Source organism: Schistocerca cancellata, chromosome 2 (assembly GCF_023864275.1).
Source record: "Schistocerca cancellata isolate TAMUIC-IGC-003103 chromosome 2, iqSchCanc2.1, whole genome shotgun sequence".
Classification (NCBI taxonomy): Eukaryota; Metazoa; Arthropoda; class Insecta; order Orthoptera; family Acrididae; genus Schistocerca; species Schistocerca cancellata.
In genome coordinates this window covers 697,400,074-697,416,780 of record NC_064627.1, presented here as the reverse complement: position 1 = coordinate 697,416,780, position 16,707 = coordinate 697,400,074, and the positions used below count along the sequence as shown (strand labels likewise).

The following is a 16,707-nucleotide window of genomic DNA, read 5'->3' as shown; positions in this document are numbered from 1 at the left end:
GGATGGAGGTCCTGATATAGCCATTATTGAGGAGGGGATCAACATAAAGGAAGGTGGGTTGTTGGGTTGAGGAGGACCATATGAAGTGAATGGAGAAGTAGGTGTTCAGGTTCTGGAGGAACTGGAAAGGGTGTCATGACCCTTGTTCCAGATCATGAAGATGTCATTCATGAATCTGAACCAGGTAAGGGGTTTGAGATTCTGTCTTGTCAGGAAGGATTCCTCTAGATGTCCAATTAACATGGTGCCAGGTAGATGCCTATTGCTGTTCCAAGTATTTGTTTCTAGGTGATGCCTTCAAAGGAGAAGTAGTTGTGAGTGAGGATACACTTTGTCATCATGACCAGGAAGGAGATTGTAGGTTTGGAGTTACTCAATTGCTGGGAAAGTTAGTGCTGTAGCAGATAGGCCATGGGCATTGTAAATATTATTGTTGAGGGAGGTCACATTGACATTGAGGATCAGAGCAACAAGTCTTAAAGGAACAGGAACTGTGAAGATCCAATGGAAGAAATGGTTGGTGTTTTTTATACACTCCTGGAAATTGAAATAAGAACACCGTGAATTCATTGTCCCAGGAAGGGGAAACTTTATTGACACATTCCTGGGGTCAGATACATCACATGATCACACTGACAGAACCACAGGCACATAGACACAGGCAACAGAGCATGCACAATGTCGGCACTAGTACAGTGTATATCCACCTTTTGCAGCAATGCAGGCTGCTATTCTCCCATGGAGACGATCGTAGAGATGCTGGATGTAGTCCTGTGGAACGGCTTGCCATGCCATTTCCACCTGGCGCCTCAGTTGGACCAGCATTCGTGCTGGATGTGCAGACCGTGTGAGACGACGCTTCATTCAGTCCCAAACATGCTCAATGGGGGACAGATCCGGAGATCTTGCTGGCCAGGGTAGTTGACTTACACCTTCTAGAGCACGTTGGGTGGCACGGGATACATGCGGACGTGCATTGTCCTGTTGGAACAGCAAGTTCCCTTGCCGGTCTAGGAATGGTAGAACGATGGGTTCGATGACGGTTTGGATGTACCGTGCACTATTCAGTGTCCCCTCGACGATCACCAGTGGTGTACTGCCAGTGTAGGAGATCGCTCCCCACACCATGATGCCGGGTGTTGGCCCTGTGTGCCTCAGTTGTATGCAGTCCTGATTGTGGCGCTCACCTGCACGGCGCCAAACACTCATACGACCATCATTGGCACCAAGGCAGAAGCGACTCTCATCGCTGAAGATGACACGTCTCCATTCGTCCCTCCATTCACGCCTGTCGCGACACGACTGGAGGCGGGCTGCACGATGTTGGGGCGTGAGCGGAAGATGGCTTAACGGTGTGCGGGACCGTAGCCCAGCTTCATGGAGACAGTTGCGAATGGTCCTCGCCGATACCCCAGGAGCAACAGTGTCCCTAATTTGCTGGGAAGTGGCGGTGCGGTCCCCTACGGCACTGCGTAGGATCCTACGGTCTTGGCGTGCATCCGTGCGTCGCTGCGGTCCGGTCCCAGGTCGACGGGCACGTGCACCTTCCGCTGACCACTGGCGACAACATCGATGTACTGTGGAGACCTCACGCCCCATGTGTTGAGCAATTCGGCAGTACGTCCACCCGGCCTCCCGCATGCCCACTATATGCCCTCGCTCAAAGTCCGTCAACTGCACATACGGTTCACGTCCACGCTGTCGCGTCATGCTACCAGTGTTAAAGACTGCGATGGAGCTCCGTATGCCACGGCAAACTGGCTGACACTGACGGCGGTGGTGCACAAATGCTGCGCAGCTAGCGCCATTCGACGGCCAACACCGCGGTTCCTGGTGTGTCCGCTGTGCCGTGCGTGTGATCATTGCTTGTACAGCCCTCTTGCAGTGTCCGGAGCAAGTATGGTGGGTCTGACACACCAGTGTCAATGTGTTCTTTTTTCCATTTCCAGGAGAGTATAATAGGATAGATTATGTGTAATAGGCTGAGGGTGTTAATCCACAAGAGCAGAGATTCTCTCTGTGGGTGCCACAGGGGCATGTTCTGGTTGGTTGGGTTTATGCAATTTAGGAAGCAAGTAGAAGGTAGCAGTGTGGGGAGTGATGGGGTCGAGGAGAGAGAAAGACTCAGGGAGAGGTTCGGGACTGGACCTAATGATTTGAGAATAACTGGATATTCTGCTGGATTTCTGGCATGTGGTCACTGTGCTTGGGTTTCTAGGTGGCTGTATGAGACAGTTGGTGAAGTCTCTGCCAGTTAATCCCTGCAGCCTTCATCAGCATGGATGTTTATAAGGTCGGGATCAGTTTTTAGGTTGCGAGTTGCTTTTCTTTCTGCAGATTTAAGATTGGTTTCCATAATCTACGTGCTTCCTAAAGTCCATAAACCCTTTCATCCAGGATCCCCCTCACTCCCCTAGTTGCAGCTGGTTACTGTGCCCCCACAGAGACAATCACTTCTCTCATGTTGTGCTCTACAAACTAAGCTGCGTCCACTGTTCTGCTTTCTAAATGTCAAATTTGTCAACATCAGTCATTCCTATTCATGTAGTGCTGCTTTAGTTGTGGCATGGCTAGTTCCTACACCATTGAGGGAACTCCATGCTTTTCTTTTAAGATCCTCTTCTGGGAGTTGTATGGTCATACCTGCTTTGCCTATCTTCTCATAGTCAAGGAAGAATGGCCACTGATTCCTCCATTCTTTTGTTAGATAATAGTTTGCTCAAGAGGGTTGACCATTCTTTACCCAGTTTGTTTCTCTAGATTTTAGTCAGGTGTATGGTGTATTCTGCATTGTTTCAAGAATTTGTAAGTGTCTGGATCTTTTGATTTTTGTCAATTCAAGTGTTATTTATTTTTGTTGTCAAAAATTTGATAGAACAATATCAGTGAGAACTAACAACAAGAATATTGGTGTCGATTTAAGAATTCCTATCACAATCCTGGCTATGTCATTTAGATAAATATATATTTCATTGCCATGGCTGCTTCTACTCCAAACAGGAGAACAGTACTCGGAGACAAGACACACAACTGCTTGTGCTGTAGTTCATAATGTGTTTGCTTTAGATCCCCAGCTTGCACCAGCAAGTTTTCTTAATATTTATATCTTGATTTTAGCTTTTTTTCCTCTTAGTTCTATGTGTTTTTTTTTTTAAGTCTGAGATCTGTCAAAAGTTTCATCTAAATATTTGTGGCGGAAGATTTGTTGTGGAAGATTAAATTCAGTTCTTTGTCATCATGTTGGTTAGGTGGAATGGGCTGACTTCTTATTTATTGTGGTTGAAGCAAAGTCTCAGTGTTTTGTAATACTGATCAAGCTTTACTAGACTGTTAGTAACTTTTTCTTCAACCTCTTCAAATAAGTTTCTTTGAGTTACTATCATTAGGTCACTGGCTGGTGTATAAGTTAAATAAAAATGGGACCAAAATGAAGTCCGGTGAGAGACTATTCTTTATGATATAAGATTTACCTGTAGTTTCTGTAACGATCTAAGAATATGCCTGTAGTTTCTGCAAAGAGCTAAGAATATGCCTGTCACATACTCATCCTTTTTAATAGTTGATTACATCACTATCTGTACAATTTGCTTAGTATTTGATGTAATATAATCTTTCATTTTCCCTTCCATTTGTAGTTTGTCAATCCAATTTCCTGTACATCAGCGAGGATACTTCCTAAATTTTTTTCTTAAATTTGCATTAAAATATCCCATCATCATCCTGTAGTGGGTTTTGGTGTCTGTTTTAGTTTCTACATCCTTTCACACAGATCATTTATGTTTTCATCAGCATGTGGTTACATTGGTGCATAGGTTAATGATTTTCATTGAATATCTTTTGTTTATTCTTTTTTAAACAAGTCCTGCTATTCTCTTCTAGATTTATTCAGTATCTCCAATGCTGTTTTTAAATTATTGTTAGTATTATTCTTATTATTTTATTACAATCAAGCCTATGCTAAGACTATTGTAACAAAAAATAACTCTTCTGTTTTTGTAGCATAGTTAGTGTTATTTCTTTTTTATTTATTCATAATAGAAACATTTTGTTAAGTACCAAAGTGTACTGGTTCATTGCATTACATGCAAACATTTATAGTTTTCTCTCTTTTCAGAATATTGATGTGGTACCAACTAACAACAAATCAGCATATACATGGGCGGAAGAAGGAAGTATATTCTTCCACAATGTGAAATTAAAATTCTGGCCTCCAGGGCATAAAGCACTAACTTTCAAAATAAAGAACAATCAGAAGATTGGTAAATTTTACTTAATTCAGAAATACTGCTCCATTGAATGATGACTAATCTGTTGCTTGAAAAATTTATTTTGTTAGTACAAAACCACAGAATGACTGTAAAGTCATTGCTGAATATAAAGAATATTTATTTCTGCTCAAAAAAATCTCAAATGGTGAAAATTATGGAATGATGTTTACGGCACAACAGTAAAAGCAGTGAATCTTGAAATAAGCAACCTTGATAGTGGATAGCATTTCTAGTTGATATTCAATTAACCCATCCCTTATCCAGCATCACTGCAACATCATTTGAACAATTCTTTTATCAAAATTATGTGGAACAAGTCAGTTTACAGGATGTGTATACATGATTAGTGTTAACAATAAGGAACACAGTATCATTTTATTCCTACTCATGCAATTTTAATTTTAAATTTTTTTTAGCTACCAGTTTTGGAACTTCATCAATGAAACAGAAGGAGTTATCCAGAAGCAATGATTTTAAAATTAGATTTAAAACTTACTTCAGTACCTGCCTGTGAGACATTTTAGGCTATTGTTAACAAAGAGATAGAGGGGCTGGCCAGTACTTACCTCTGCTCAGTACAGCCGATAGATACACAAAACAGAACAGAAAATTTACATTCCTAGCTTTCAGAACTTTGTTCCTTCATCAGGGAGGAGAGAGGGGAAAAAACAGAAGAAGGGAAAGTAGATTCAGCTACTCACAACCCAGGATATGAAGCAACAGGGAGAGGTAAACAGGGAGGGTAGTAAGGATGGAGGCAGGGTTGTCAGAGGGAAGCCAAAGAAATTCTATTGTAAGTACTGTGCCAGCTTCAAACCAAAGAGGATGCATACAGAAGTAAAGAGGTATATAGTATAAAGATAAACACAACTATGTAGGAAGAAAAGATGCGTGAATGGCTAAAGAGGAGAGGGAAAAAGGAGAAAACTAAAGAGTAAATGGGAGTGAGGTTGTTTAACGTAGGTTCAGTCCAGGGGGATGGTGGGATGGAAGGATGTGTTGGAGTGCAAGTTCCCATCTCCGCAGTTCCGAGGGACTGGTGTTGGGTGGAAGAAGCCAAATGGCACGTACGGTGTAGCAGGTTCCTAGGTCCGTAGAATTATGCTGGAGGGCATGCTCTGCTACTGGGTATTGGACATCTCCTAGGCGGACAGTTTATCTGTGCCCATTCATGCACTCAGCCAGTTTAGTTGTCATCATACTGATGTAAAAGGCTGTGCAGTGCAGGCATGTCAGTTGATAAAAGACATGTGTTGTTTCACACGTGGCCCTGCCTTGAATTGTGTATGTTTTACCAGTAGCGGGGCTGGAGTAGATGGTTGTGGGGGGATGCATGGGGCAGGTTTTGCAACGGGATCGGTTACAGGGGTAGGAACCACTGGGTAGAGAAGGTGGTCTGGGAATATCGTAGGGTTTGGCAAGGATGTTACGGAGGTTAGGGGGGGTGACGAAAGGCAACTCTGGGTGGTGTGGGGAGAATATTGTCAAGGGATGATCTCATTTCAGGGCTTGACTTGAGAAAGTCATATCCCTGGCAGAGTAATTTGTTTATGTATTCGAGGCCAGGATAATATTGGGTGACAAGGCAGATGCTTCTGTGTGGTCTGGGTGAAGTAACATTGTTGTTGGACGGGGAGGCATGTATTGCTCGGGAGATCTGTTTGTGGACGAGGTCTGCAGGATAGTTGTGGGAGTGGAAAGCACTGGTCAGGTTATTGGTGTAATTGTTGAGGGATTCGTCACTGGAGCAGATACATTTGCCATGAATACCTAGGCTGTAGGGAAGGGAGCGTTTGATGTGGAATGGATGGCAGCTGTCAAAGTGAAGGTACTGTTGTTTGTTTGTGGGTTTGATGTGGACAGAGGTGTGGATGTGAGCTTCCACAAGATGAAGGTCAACATCCAGGAAGTTTTGGAGAAGGACCAGGTGAAATTCAGATTCGAAGAGGAGTTGAGGTTATTGAGAAAATTAAGGAGTGTTTCTTCCCAAAGCTAGGAATGTGTATCTATCGGTTGTACTGGGGCAAATGACTGAAAATAGCTACTGGCAGCTTTAAGAATGGGTAATATAGGTCAGTTTTTCCTTCTAGTGTGATAGGGGTACTCATCAGTGTCCTTCTCAAATTGTAGTGGATTATTTATGACAAATTTCATTAGGGAAAAATGTAATGTGAAAGAGAAGTTAAAATGCATAGTTCCTTGAAGTGGTATCTACATGATGTGCATGGGTGAACACCATATATTATTGTCATTGCTCACTTTTATGCAATCAATAATTTTTTTAAGTGAACCAAACAAAATTATTCCATATGATGTCATTAAACCCTCTGGGACTCCCTTTGTTATTTTACCACAGTAACTAAAAAACTAAAATTTCTACCTTTCTGAAATTGTCTAAATTATCTAGCACAGCCTTTTGCATTCTGTCTGTCCAGTATGATTCAGACAAGCTGTGTGTAAAGTCATCAGTTCCATAAAACGTAATTTTTTCTAACAATAAGAGACTATCATGTTCTGCACAATCAAAGGGCTTGGAGGGATCACAAAAAATACCAACTGGAAATATATTGTTATTTAAGGCTTTTACCATTTGACAAGTGAATGTAGCTCAAGTTGTCATCCATAAAGACCACTCCATCAACAATGAAAAACAATCAAACAATTTAAAATCAAAGATAATAAAATACTCTGTATTAAACTGAATGAAAGTCCAAATCCACAACAGCTGTTTATTTTTATACTTCTTATATTTTTTATAAAAATTTGTTTTTGTAGTTTTGTTGGTTTAATATACTTTGCCATCTAGGAGTAAGCCTTCATTTGGGTTTTGTTATCTTGTTGTGGATGTACCAGGCAGTCTAGTTTTCTTAGCTGTAATTTTGAGTGTACTTTCTTCTCATAAGTATAATTGTTAATATTTTTGATCTCTTGTACTCGATTGTTATTTAACACTGAAATCAATATTGTTACTGTGATTTCCAATGTCCAATCTGCATGTCCTTTAATTTGGGTTCTACTGCTAGATATAGCAATTTTCAACCCATAATGGATTGGCACATGTTCAGCCTCACAGTATTCTGTGTGTGGCTAGCACTGTAAGATGCAGTTCTATTTGATGAATGCCAATATATTTAAATATTTTTAGTACGTTAACAGCTCCCAAGGATTGTATGTCCTTACATTCCTTGTTTCCACTGCGGATTGTCATGTGCTGTCCAGGCTTGTTTTTTGACAGAGTTTTGTTTTTATGCACACTTGCATCTTGGAAGTCATGGCACATGTGACTACATCTAAGCCAGATTCACACACACACACACACACACACACACACACACACACACACACACACACACACACACACCTAATGTGGTGCCAAAGATTGTGGCTTTCTGTAGTGGCATCATGAGCTACCATTCATACAGGATGCCACAGCTTTCAATATGGCATCAATTGAAATCATATCAGTGGATATGAATGTTATAGTGTATATTATGGCTTTTTAGAGCTCTGACAAAGAGCCCAATACAAGAAAGACAAAACCCAAATGTTGTATCCAACAATAGATTTTGCACAGGGATAAATCAGGGACCACAAACATCTTTATAATATAAATAACATTGAGAGACAAAAATGCCATCTGCAGTGGCAAACTAACTACCAGCTGGCATGTAAATATCATCCACAGACACACCACTCTTCAAAAATTAAGAATCTCGTTGAATTTGTTGTTATAGGCATTTCAAATAACTAATTTTTAGTTTAACAGCTGCCTCATGACAGTCTGGAGCTATTTCCTGTATAAAATCCACAATTTATGGAATGTTTGGTCTCACTGTACAACTCACTGTTTTTGGTTACATATATTAAGATTATTTACTTACTTATTCAAAAATCTTTTAAGAGTGTGGGATATGTCAAGCAAATATTGCACACACACACACACACACACACACACACACACACAGTGCTATTCTTGTAGTTCCAGTAGCTGTGAAAGTGTACCTGCTGACAACTGTTTTCAGTTCTTTTTAGAAATAAATTAAAAACATACTGAAATCGAATGAATTACAGCTGAAATTACTAAATGATAACTGTGACAGAATGCTCATGTTTTGAAATACTGCCACCAGGGAGCACTGGTGGTAGGATAGTGGTACAACTGAGCTGAACTTTTTGTGGCTTGACAAAAGTTGCATCTCTTAAGTTGTACCACTAAAAACTGGGCATTCACATGTGCAATTGCGTTGCAACTGCAGTATGCCATTAGCTGTGGTGGCACTTTTCTTGTGTGTGTGAACCCAGCTTTACTGTCTGCTTTGTTCAGTAGGTTATATTGATTATTGTCACCTTTTCTTATGTAGTTTCATTCCATATGCAGATATGACCTGAAGATATATCTCCAGGATGTGAAACTGGTCATCATACATAGAAAAACACAATAATCAGCTATTGCAAATTTGGACTTTCACTCAATTTAATACAGACTATTTTACCATCTCTGATTTTAAATTGTTTGATTGTTCTTCACATGATGTACAAGTTCTGTAGCTGTGGTTGCATGACCTAAAATGTTATTTGTAGAATCGAGAAATTCATGTTAGGAAAGGTGTGGATCTCTGCACCACAGTGATTTCACATCCTTCATTTGGCTAAATAACATCAATTCCATCTGTGCATAAAGATCTGAGAATAAACAATTTTTATGTGCTAAAAATGAAGTTATGTGAAAATGAAAAGTACAGTACTTATCTTTGTTGGTTCTGATGGAATATTTTGTGTTAAAGCCTACAGGTCATACAAGATCCAGCAAAATGCAACATCCTTAATCTCACGTCATAAAACCACTAAAACCAGGGCAGACTAGGCACAGCTTTGACAGTTCTGCTGAAGGTGCAGCATTGCTTCAGTATGGCTCTGCAGAGCACAAACATTATTAAGAAAACAACAAGTGTAGTAACAAAATAGTAAATGCTATAATTCTATAATGCATTTGTCATTTATAGCGAAAGTTTTCATGTATCAAGAAGTGTTCATTAAGCTCACATTTTCCCAGAGATTGCATCTTCACTCACAGTAATCACCTGAATGCAACAAGTTTACTGTTGCCAATCACTGTTTATTTATTCCCACAGTTTGTTTCATAGGTTTAAACTTTGGCATCAAGAGGGTTTATCTGAATTAATATGGCTGATAGGTGCTGTGCTATGACTTTGGATTAACCAGTGGGACTGTCTCCAGTGATACAGGCTCTTTTGCCTGTCTGTTAAATCACATACAGCACATACTTCCTACATCATTTGATACCAATAGGAGTCGCATAAAAATTTAACCATAAATATTTGTATTTAAACTAGTTTTGTTGTATACCTTATAAAACATTACAGTTCTTTATGAATATAATAGAAAGAAACATTCCACATGGGAAATATACATTAAAAGAAAGGTGCTGTGACTTACCAAATGGAAAAGTGCTGGTAGATAGACACAATAAAAAACACACAAACACACACACAAATATAAAGCTTTCACAACCCACGGTTGCTTCATCAGGAAAGAGGGAAGGAGAGGGAGTGGAAAGACTTACCTTAGGGGGAAAAAGGGACAGGTATACACTCGCACACACACACACACACACTCGCACACACACGCACACACACACACACACACACACACACACATATCCATCCACACATATACAGACACAAGCATACAGTTCTTTAGCTTTAGTTAAAATTATCTCATACTGTATTATGTATGATAACAGAGTAATCCAATACATGTTCATAATGTTTATACAGAGACCAAAGCAGTAAGAAAAATCAGACTTCAGGCATATATATTAAAAACTCTAAAGCATCTCATCAGTGCAAACTATACCATCACACCACCATCACCACCATCATACTTCCAAATCATCTCAAACCAACTTATCTCTCATCATCTTTTCTTAAGTAGCTAGTGTTCCTATTTTAGCAAGTGACTAATTGTGATGTTCAAAGCAAAATATCATCATGAGTAATTATGTTGTGTGGCATGGATGTTGGAATAATGGATTAAATAAACAAATAACAAGGGCACAATGTCATAAATAAGTCAAAAGACAGCATTAATTTAGTAGATAAAGTAGATAGATTCTTATCAAAATGCACGTCATGTCATAAGTTGAAGGTTAAGTGAATAAACTGATCTTATCATGTGGCTGAGTTTCAGCAAAATTAGTATAATGGCAAAACACTAAGCCTGTTGGGGTGAAAATGAAAGAATCCAGAATTATTATTATTATTATTATTGTTACACATTATTAAAAGGACAAAGAAAAAATATTTCTGCTTTGTGATGGTTCATAAAATTATCATCTCATCCTAGATAAAAGAGGATGCAGTAACAGAAAAGATAAGTGTTACAAATGATAGGAATGAAGAGATGATGTAACAAGGAAGTTGATGTGAGAACTAATTCAACATGTCCCAGAGCCTTATTCGCACCAAGCACAAAACTCACAAAAATATGAATCATACTAGCAGTGAACATCTTCAATAATCAAAATATAGAATCCTACATACCAGTTCATTACAAAACATCATTCCAATCAAACACAATATTATGTCAGAATTTACTGTACCAACCAACCATTAGTATTTCTAACATAAAATATAATACAGTATAATTAATAGATGAATCAGTAAAAATTCTCCTCCATAAACAAAATCTGTATATTTCAACTTTGCTACTGTACTTCCATACAGATCTCTGTTTTATCTGGAGGCTTTTTCAGTTCTCCACAATTCAATTCTTTCACAATTCCTTCACCATATATAGTACTAACTGCACACTCTTCAATTACTCTCTCTCTCTCTCTCTCTCTCTCTCTCTCTCCCTCCCTCCTTCTTTCCCTAACCCTTTTCCCCCCTCCACTCTCTCTCTGTCTCTCTCTCTCTCTCTCTCTCTCTCTCTCTCTCAGCATAGCAGACAAATCAGAATTGAGTACCTTTTCACCACAAGTGCACATTTTTAAGCTATTTCCAAAATGCACTCCAATACTTCTTCCACTGGTTGTGATGCAATTGTTAAGAAAATATAGATAGTCTTTGCCACACTGATTCTTCAGACACAATAGATTTTGAGTTACTGTCAGCTATCCCTGTTGGAAATGCATCTGGTTTTGGCAGCATCGTTATATCAGATACATTACTTTTTCTGTTCTCTCACGAAAATTCTTCATTCAAATTAACAAAACATTTTACATTCTCATCTGTGCAAGTAATTTTCTTATGTTAAAAATATGGTTCAGACTATTGTTATTCTGAATGGCTATAGCATTCAGATAGCATTTTTGGTCAATATTATAACAAAATACATGTTATTTTTATGTAACTAAAGGTTAAAATTATTAAATGTAAAGATATGGTCACATAATCAAAAATTCTCTGTTATTGGCTGACATTCTGGAAACATCACAAGCTAGGAGTAAGACAATAATGTTAGCCAAAATTTACTACTGTCCTTCTGTATCTTTTCTGCAAACAGTTTAATTATTTAGTGAGGGGGTGGTCGTAAGTAACTATGGGACTAAACTGCTGAAGTCATCAGTTCCTACACTTACACACTACTTAATCTAACATAAACTAACTTACACTAAGGACAACACACACACCCATGCCCAAGGCTCAAACCTCCGATGGGGGGAGCTGCGCAGACCATGGCAAGGTGCCTCAGACTCCATAGCTTAGAGATGGGAAACACATCTACAGTTTTTAAGTAACAATGAAAAGGAATTTTGTGAAGGCTGGTAGGTGAAACCTTCTTTTCTGCAAACATTTTAGTTATTTAGTGATGGGAAATATATTTACAATTTTTAAGTAACAATACAAAGGAATTTTGTGAGGGCTGGTAGGGGAAATCTTCTGAAAGTTGATGTGTTTATGGTCTCTTCATTCTTGAAAAACAACCCAGGTTTTTATTTTGCGGAAATAAGAAATGTGAAAACTGCATCGCATGGAAACTTGTACAGATGTACTATGACACAGTAATAAGTTACAGAATAGTCTTAAAACTGAAGGAAGGGTCAATGTGGAGGCTGGCCGTGTGGCATCGCCCGCTCTGCCTGTGAGTGGACATGTGGCTGCTCCTTCAGCAAGGTCCGAGCAGGCACACGGGGGGGAGGGGTTTATTAGTTATTGGGAGCTCCAACGTTAGGCGGGTGATGGAGCCCCTTAGGGAAATAGCGGGAAGGTCGGGGAAGAAGGCCAGTGTTCACTCTGCCTGCTTGCCGGGGGACCTCATCCGAGATGTGGAGGAGGCCCTACCGGCGGCGATAGAGAGCACTGGGTGCACCCGACTGCAAATTGTTGCTCATGTCGGCACCAATGACTCCTGCCGTCTGGGTTCAGAGGTCATCCTCAGTTCGTACAGGCGGTTGGCGGAATTGGTGAAGGCGGAAAGCCTCGCTCGCGGGGTGGAATCAGAGCTAACAATTTGTAGTATCGTTCCCAGAACCGATCGCGGTCCTCTGGTTTGGAGCCGAGTGGAAGGCTTAAACCAGAGGCTCAGACGATTCTGTGGAGATCTGGGGTGCAAATTTCTCGACCTCCACTATCGGGTGGAGAAATGTAGGGTCCCCCTGAATACGTCAGGCGTGTACTACATGCCGGAAGCGGCTACAAGGGTAGCGGAGTACGTGTGGAGTGCACATGGGGGTTTTTTAGGTTAGAGAATCCCCTCCCTAAGCCCGACAAGACGCCTCCTGAGACGCGGCAAGGTAGGAGTAGGCAAAATGCAACAGGGAATAACAATATTAATGTGCTAATAGTAAACTGCAGGAGCGTCTATAGAAAGGTCCCAGAACTGCTCTCATTAATAAACGGTCACAATGCTCATATAGTACTAGGGACAGAAAGTTGGCTGAAACCAGACGTAAACAGTAATGAAATCCTAAACTCAGATTGGAATGTATACCGTAGAGACAGGCTGAACAGTGAAGGGGGAGGCGTGTTTATAGCGATAAGAAGTGCAATAGTATCGAAGGAAATTGACGGAGATCCGAAATGTGAAATGATTTGGGTGAAGGTCACGGTTAGAGCAGGCTCAGACATGGTAATTGGATGTCTCTATAGGCCCCCTGGCTCAACAGCTGTTGTGGCTGAGCACCTGAAGGATAATTTGGAAAATATTTCGAGTAGATTTCCCCACCATGTTATAGTTCTGGGAGGAGGTTTTAATTTGCCAGATATAGACTGGGAGACTCAAACGTTCATAACGGGTGGCAGGGACAAAGAATCCTGTGAAATTTTTTTAAGTGCTTTATCTGAAAACTACTTTGAGCAGTTAAACAGAGAAGCGACCCGTGGGGATAACATATTAGACCTTCTGGTGACAAACAGACCCGAACTATTTGAAAAAGTTAACGCAGAACAGGGAATCAGCGATCATAAAGCGGTTACGGCATCGATGATTTCAGCCATAAATAGGAATATTAAAAAGGGTAGGAAGATTTTTCTGTTTAGAAAAAGTGACAAAAAGCAGATTTCAGAGTACCTGTTGGCTCAACACAAAAGTTTTGTCTCAAGTACAGATAGTGTTGAGGATCAGTGGACAAAGTTCAAAACCGTCGTACATTATGCGTTAGATGAGTATGTGCCAAGCAAGATCGTAAGAGATGGAAAAGAGCCACCGTGGTACAACAACCGAGTTAGAAAACTGCTGCAGAAGCAAAGGGAACTTCACAGCAAACATAAACATAGCCAAAGCCTTGCAGACAAACAAAAATTACGCAAAGCGAAATGTAGTGTGAGGAGGGCTATGCGAGAGGCGTTCAATGATTTCGAAAGTAAAGTTCTATGTACTGACTTGGCAGAAAATCCTAAGAAATTTTGGTCTTATGTCAAAGCGGTAGGTGGATCAAAACAAAATGTCCAGACACTCTGTGACCAAAATGGTACTGAAACAGAGGATGACAGACTAAAGGTCGAAATACTAAATGTCTTTTTCCAAAGTTGTTTCACAGAGGAAGATTGCACTGTAGTTCCTTCTCTAGATTGTCGCACAGATGACAAAATGGTAGATATCGAAATAGACGACAGAGGGATAGAGAAACAATTAAAATCGCTCAAAAGAGGATAGGCCTCTGGACCTGATGGGATACCAGTTCAATTTTGCACAGAGTACGCGAAGGAACTTGCCCCCCTTCTTGCAGCGGTGTACCGTAGGTCTCTAGAAGAGCGTAGCGTTCCAAAGGATTGGAAAAGGGCACAGGTCATCCCTGTTTTCAAGAAGGGACGTCGAACAGATGTGCAGAACTATAGACTTATATCTCTAACGTCAATCAGTTGCAGAATTTTGGAACACGTATTGTGTTCGAGTATAATGACTTTTCTGGAGACTAGAAATCTACTCTGTAGGAATCAGCATGGGTTTCGAAAAAGACGGTCATGTGAAACCCAGCTCGCGCTATTCGTCCACGAGACTCAGAGGGCCATAGACACGGGTTCACAGGTAGATGCCGTGTTTCTTGACTTCCGCAAGGCGTTCGATACAGTTCCCCACAGTCGTTTAATGAACAAAGTAAGAGCATATGGACTATCAGACCAATTTGTGATTGGATTGAGGAGTTCCTAGATAACAGGACGCAGCATGTTATTCTCAATGGAGAGAAGTCTTCCGAAGTAAGAGTGATTTCAGGTGTGCCGCAGGGGAGTGTCATAGGACCGTTGCTATTCACAATATACATAAATGACCTGGTGGATGACATCGGAAGTTCACTGAGGCTCTTTGCAGATGATGCTGTGGTGTACCGAGAGGTTGTAACAATGGAAAATTGTACTGAAATGCAGGAGGATCTGCAGCGAATTGACGCATGGTGCAGGGAATGGCAATTGAATCTCAATGTAGACAAGTGTAATGTGCTGCGAATATACAGAAAGATAGATCCTTTATCATTTAGCTACAAAATAGCAGGTCAGCAACTGGAAGCAGTTAATACCATAAATTATCTGGGAGTACGCATTAGGAGTGATTTAAAATGGAATGATCATATAATGTTGATCGTCGGTAAAGCAGATGCCACACTGAGATTCATTGGAAGAATTCTAAGGAAATGCAATCCGAAAACTAAGGAAGTAGGTTACAGTACGCTTGTTCGCCCACTGCTTGAATACTGCTCAGCAGTGTGGGATCCGTACCAGATAGGGTTAATAGAAGAGATAGAGAAGATCCAACGGAGAGCAGCGCACTTCGTTACAGGATCATTTAGTAATCGCGAAAGCGTTACGGAGATGATAGATAAACTCCAGTGGAAGACTCTGCAGGAGAGACGCTCAGTAGCTCGGTACGGGCTTTTATTGAAATTTCGAGAACATACCTTCACCGAAGAGTCAAGCAGTATATTGCTCCCTCCTACGTATATCTCGCGAAGAGACCATGAGGATAAAATCAGAGAGATTAGAGCCCACACGGAGGCATACCGACAATCCTTCTTTCCACGAACAATACGAGACTGGAATAGAAGGGAGAACCGATAGAGGTACTGAAGGTACCCTCCGCCACACACCGTCAGGTGGCTTGCGGAGTATGGATGTAAATGTAGATGTAGAATCTGGAACTGAATTGTTTGCTCAGACAATACTGACAAGGTTTTCCATGGCAGCGTGTGAAAACATGCACAATACAACATAGTGACATCTTTTTGATTCAGAAGATAATTCTGACTGTTAATTGCTCTCATTGTTACCAGAACTACCATTGTTTTCCATGTACCTCTTTTCTCAATCCTCAAAATTTTAGATAGCTTAATAATACTTGCGAGGAATTGCAAAACTTGTTTCCCTTCAACAGATTTACACATTGCAGTTTTTCTGTATCTTCATGTCATTGATTTAAACTACTGGCTAATTTTGTGTATAAAATGTGCATTGATGCAGTGAAATCTTAAAGAATCTGTTGCCCTACCACCTACTTAATTGCTGCTGAAGCAATATGATTTCAAAGTACTTAGGCATGACCAACATTCATTTTATCATAATTCCCTGGTCTTCTTACATTTCCTCATACGTTCCACGCAATATCCAATTTTCTCTTTTTCTCAATCAAACAGCTTTATAATAGGCTCAGTGGAGACAATTAGAAGTGACAAATTAGTATCTTCAATGGCTTGTTTGGGAATAATAATGTGGTCAAATGTTGTTATATAATTTCTCTGATTCTCTAAGATATACATCAGGCATGAAACACAGGTTCTCAACACCATCCTTATGATTCATCCTAGTTTAATCTGGTGTAAAATGAAGCTAATAAATGAAAATAGCTACTAAAACGTAATATGATACAGAATTTATAAATCTCTCACATAACTGTATTCTAAATAAAGCAAACTTAAGAAGGAAATAGTATTAAGCGAAGAGGAAAACAGAAAAGAAAATGAAGAAAGAAAAAAATTGCATCTCTA

At 40.2% G+C, this 16,707-nt stretch overlaps 1 protein-coding gene across 1 annotated transcript in view; it reads left to right on the top strand.

Moving 5' to 3' along the window:
- The window catches only part of LOC126162473 (ATP-binding cassette sub-family C member 12-like), a 516,794-nt gene that overhangs the window by 443,008 nt on the left and 57,079 nt on the right, over positions 1 to 16,707 (top strand). The window contains exon 26 of the mRNA XM_049919007.1: positions 4,115 to 4,259. Coding sequence (XP_049774964.1) covers positions 4,115 to 4,259 — 145 coding nt within the window. The remainder of the gene's footprint in view (positions 1 to 4,114; positions 4,260 to 16,707) is intronic.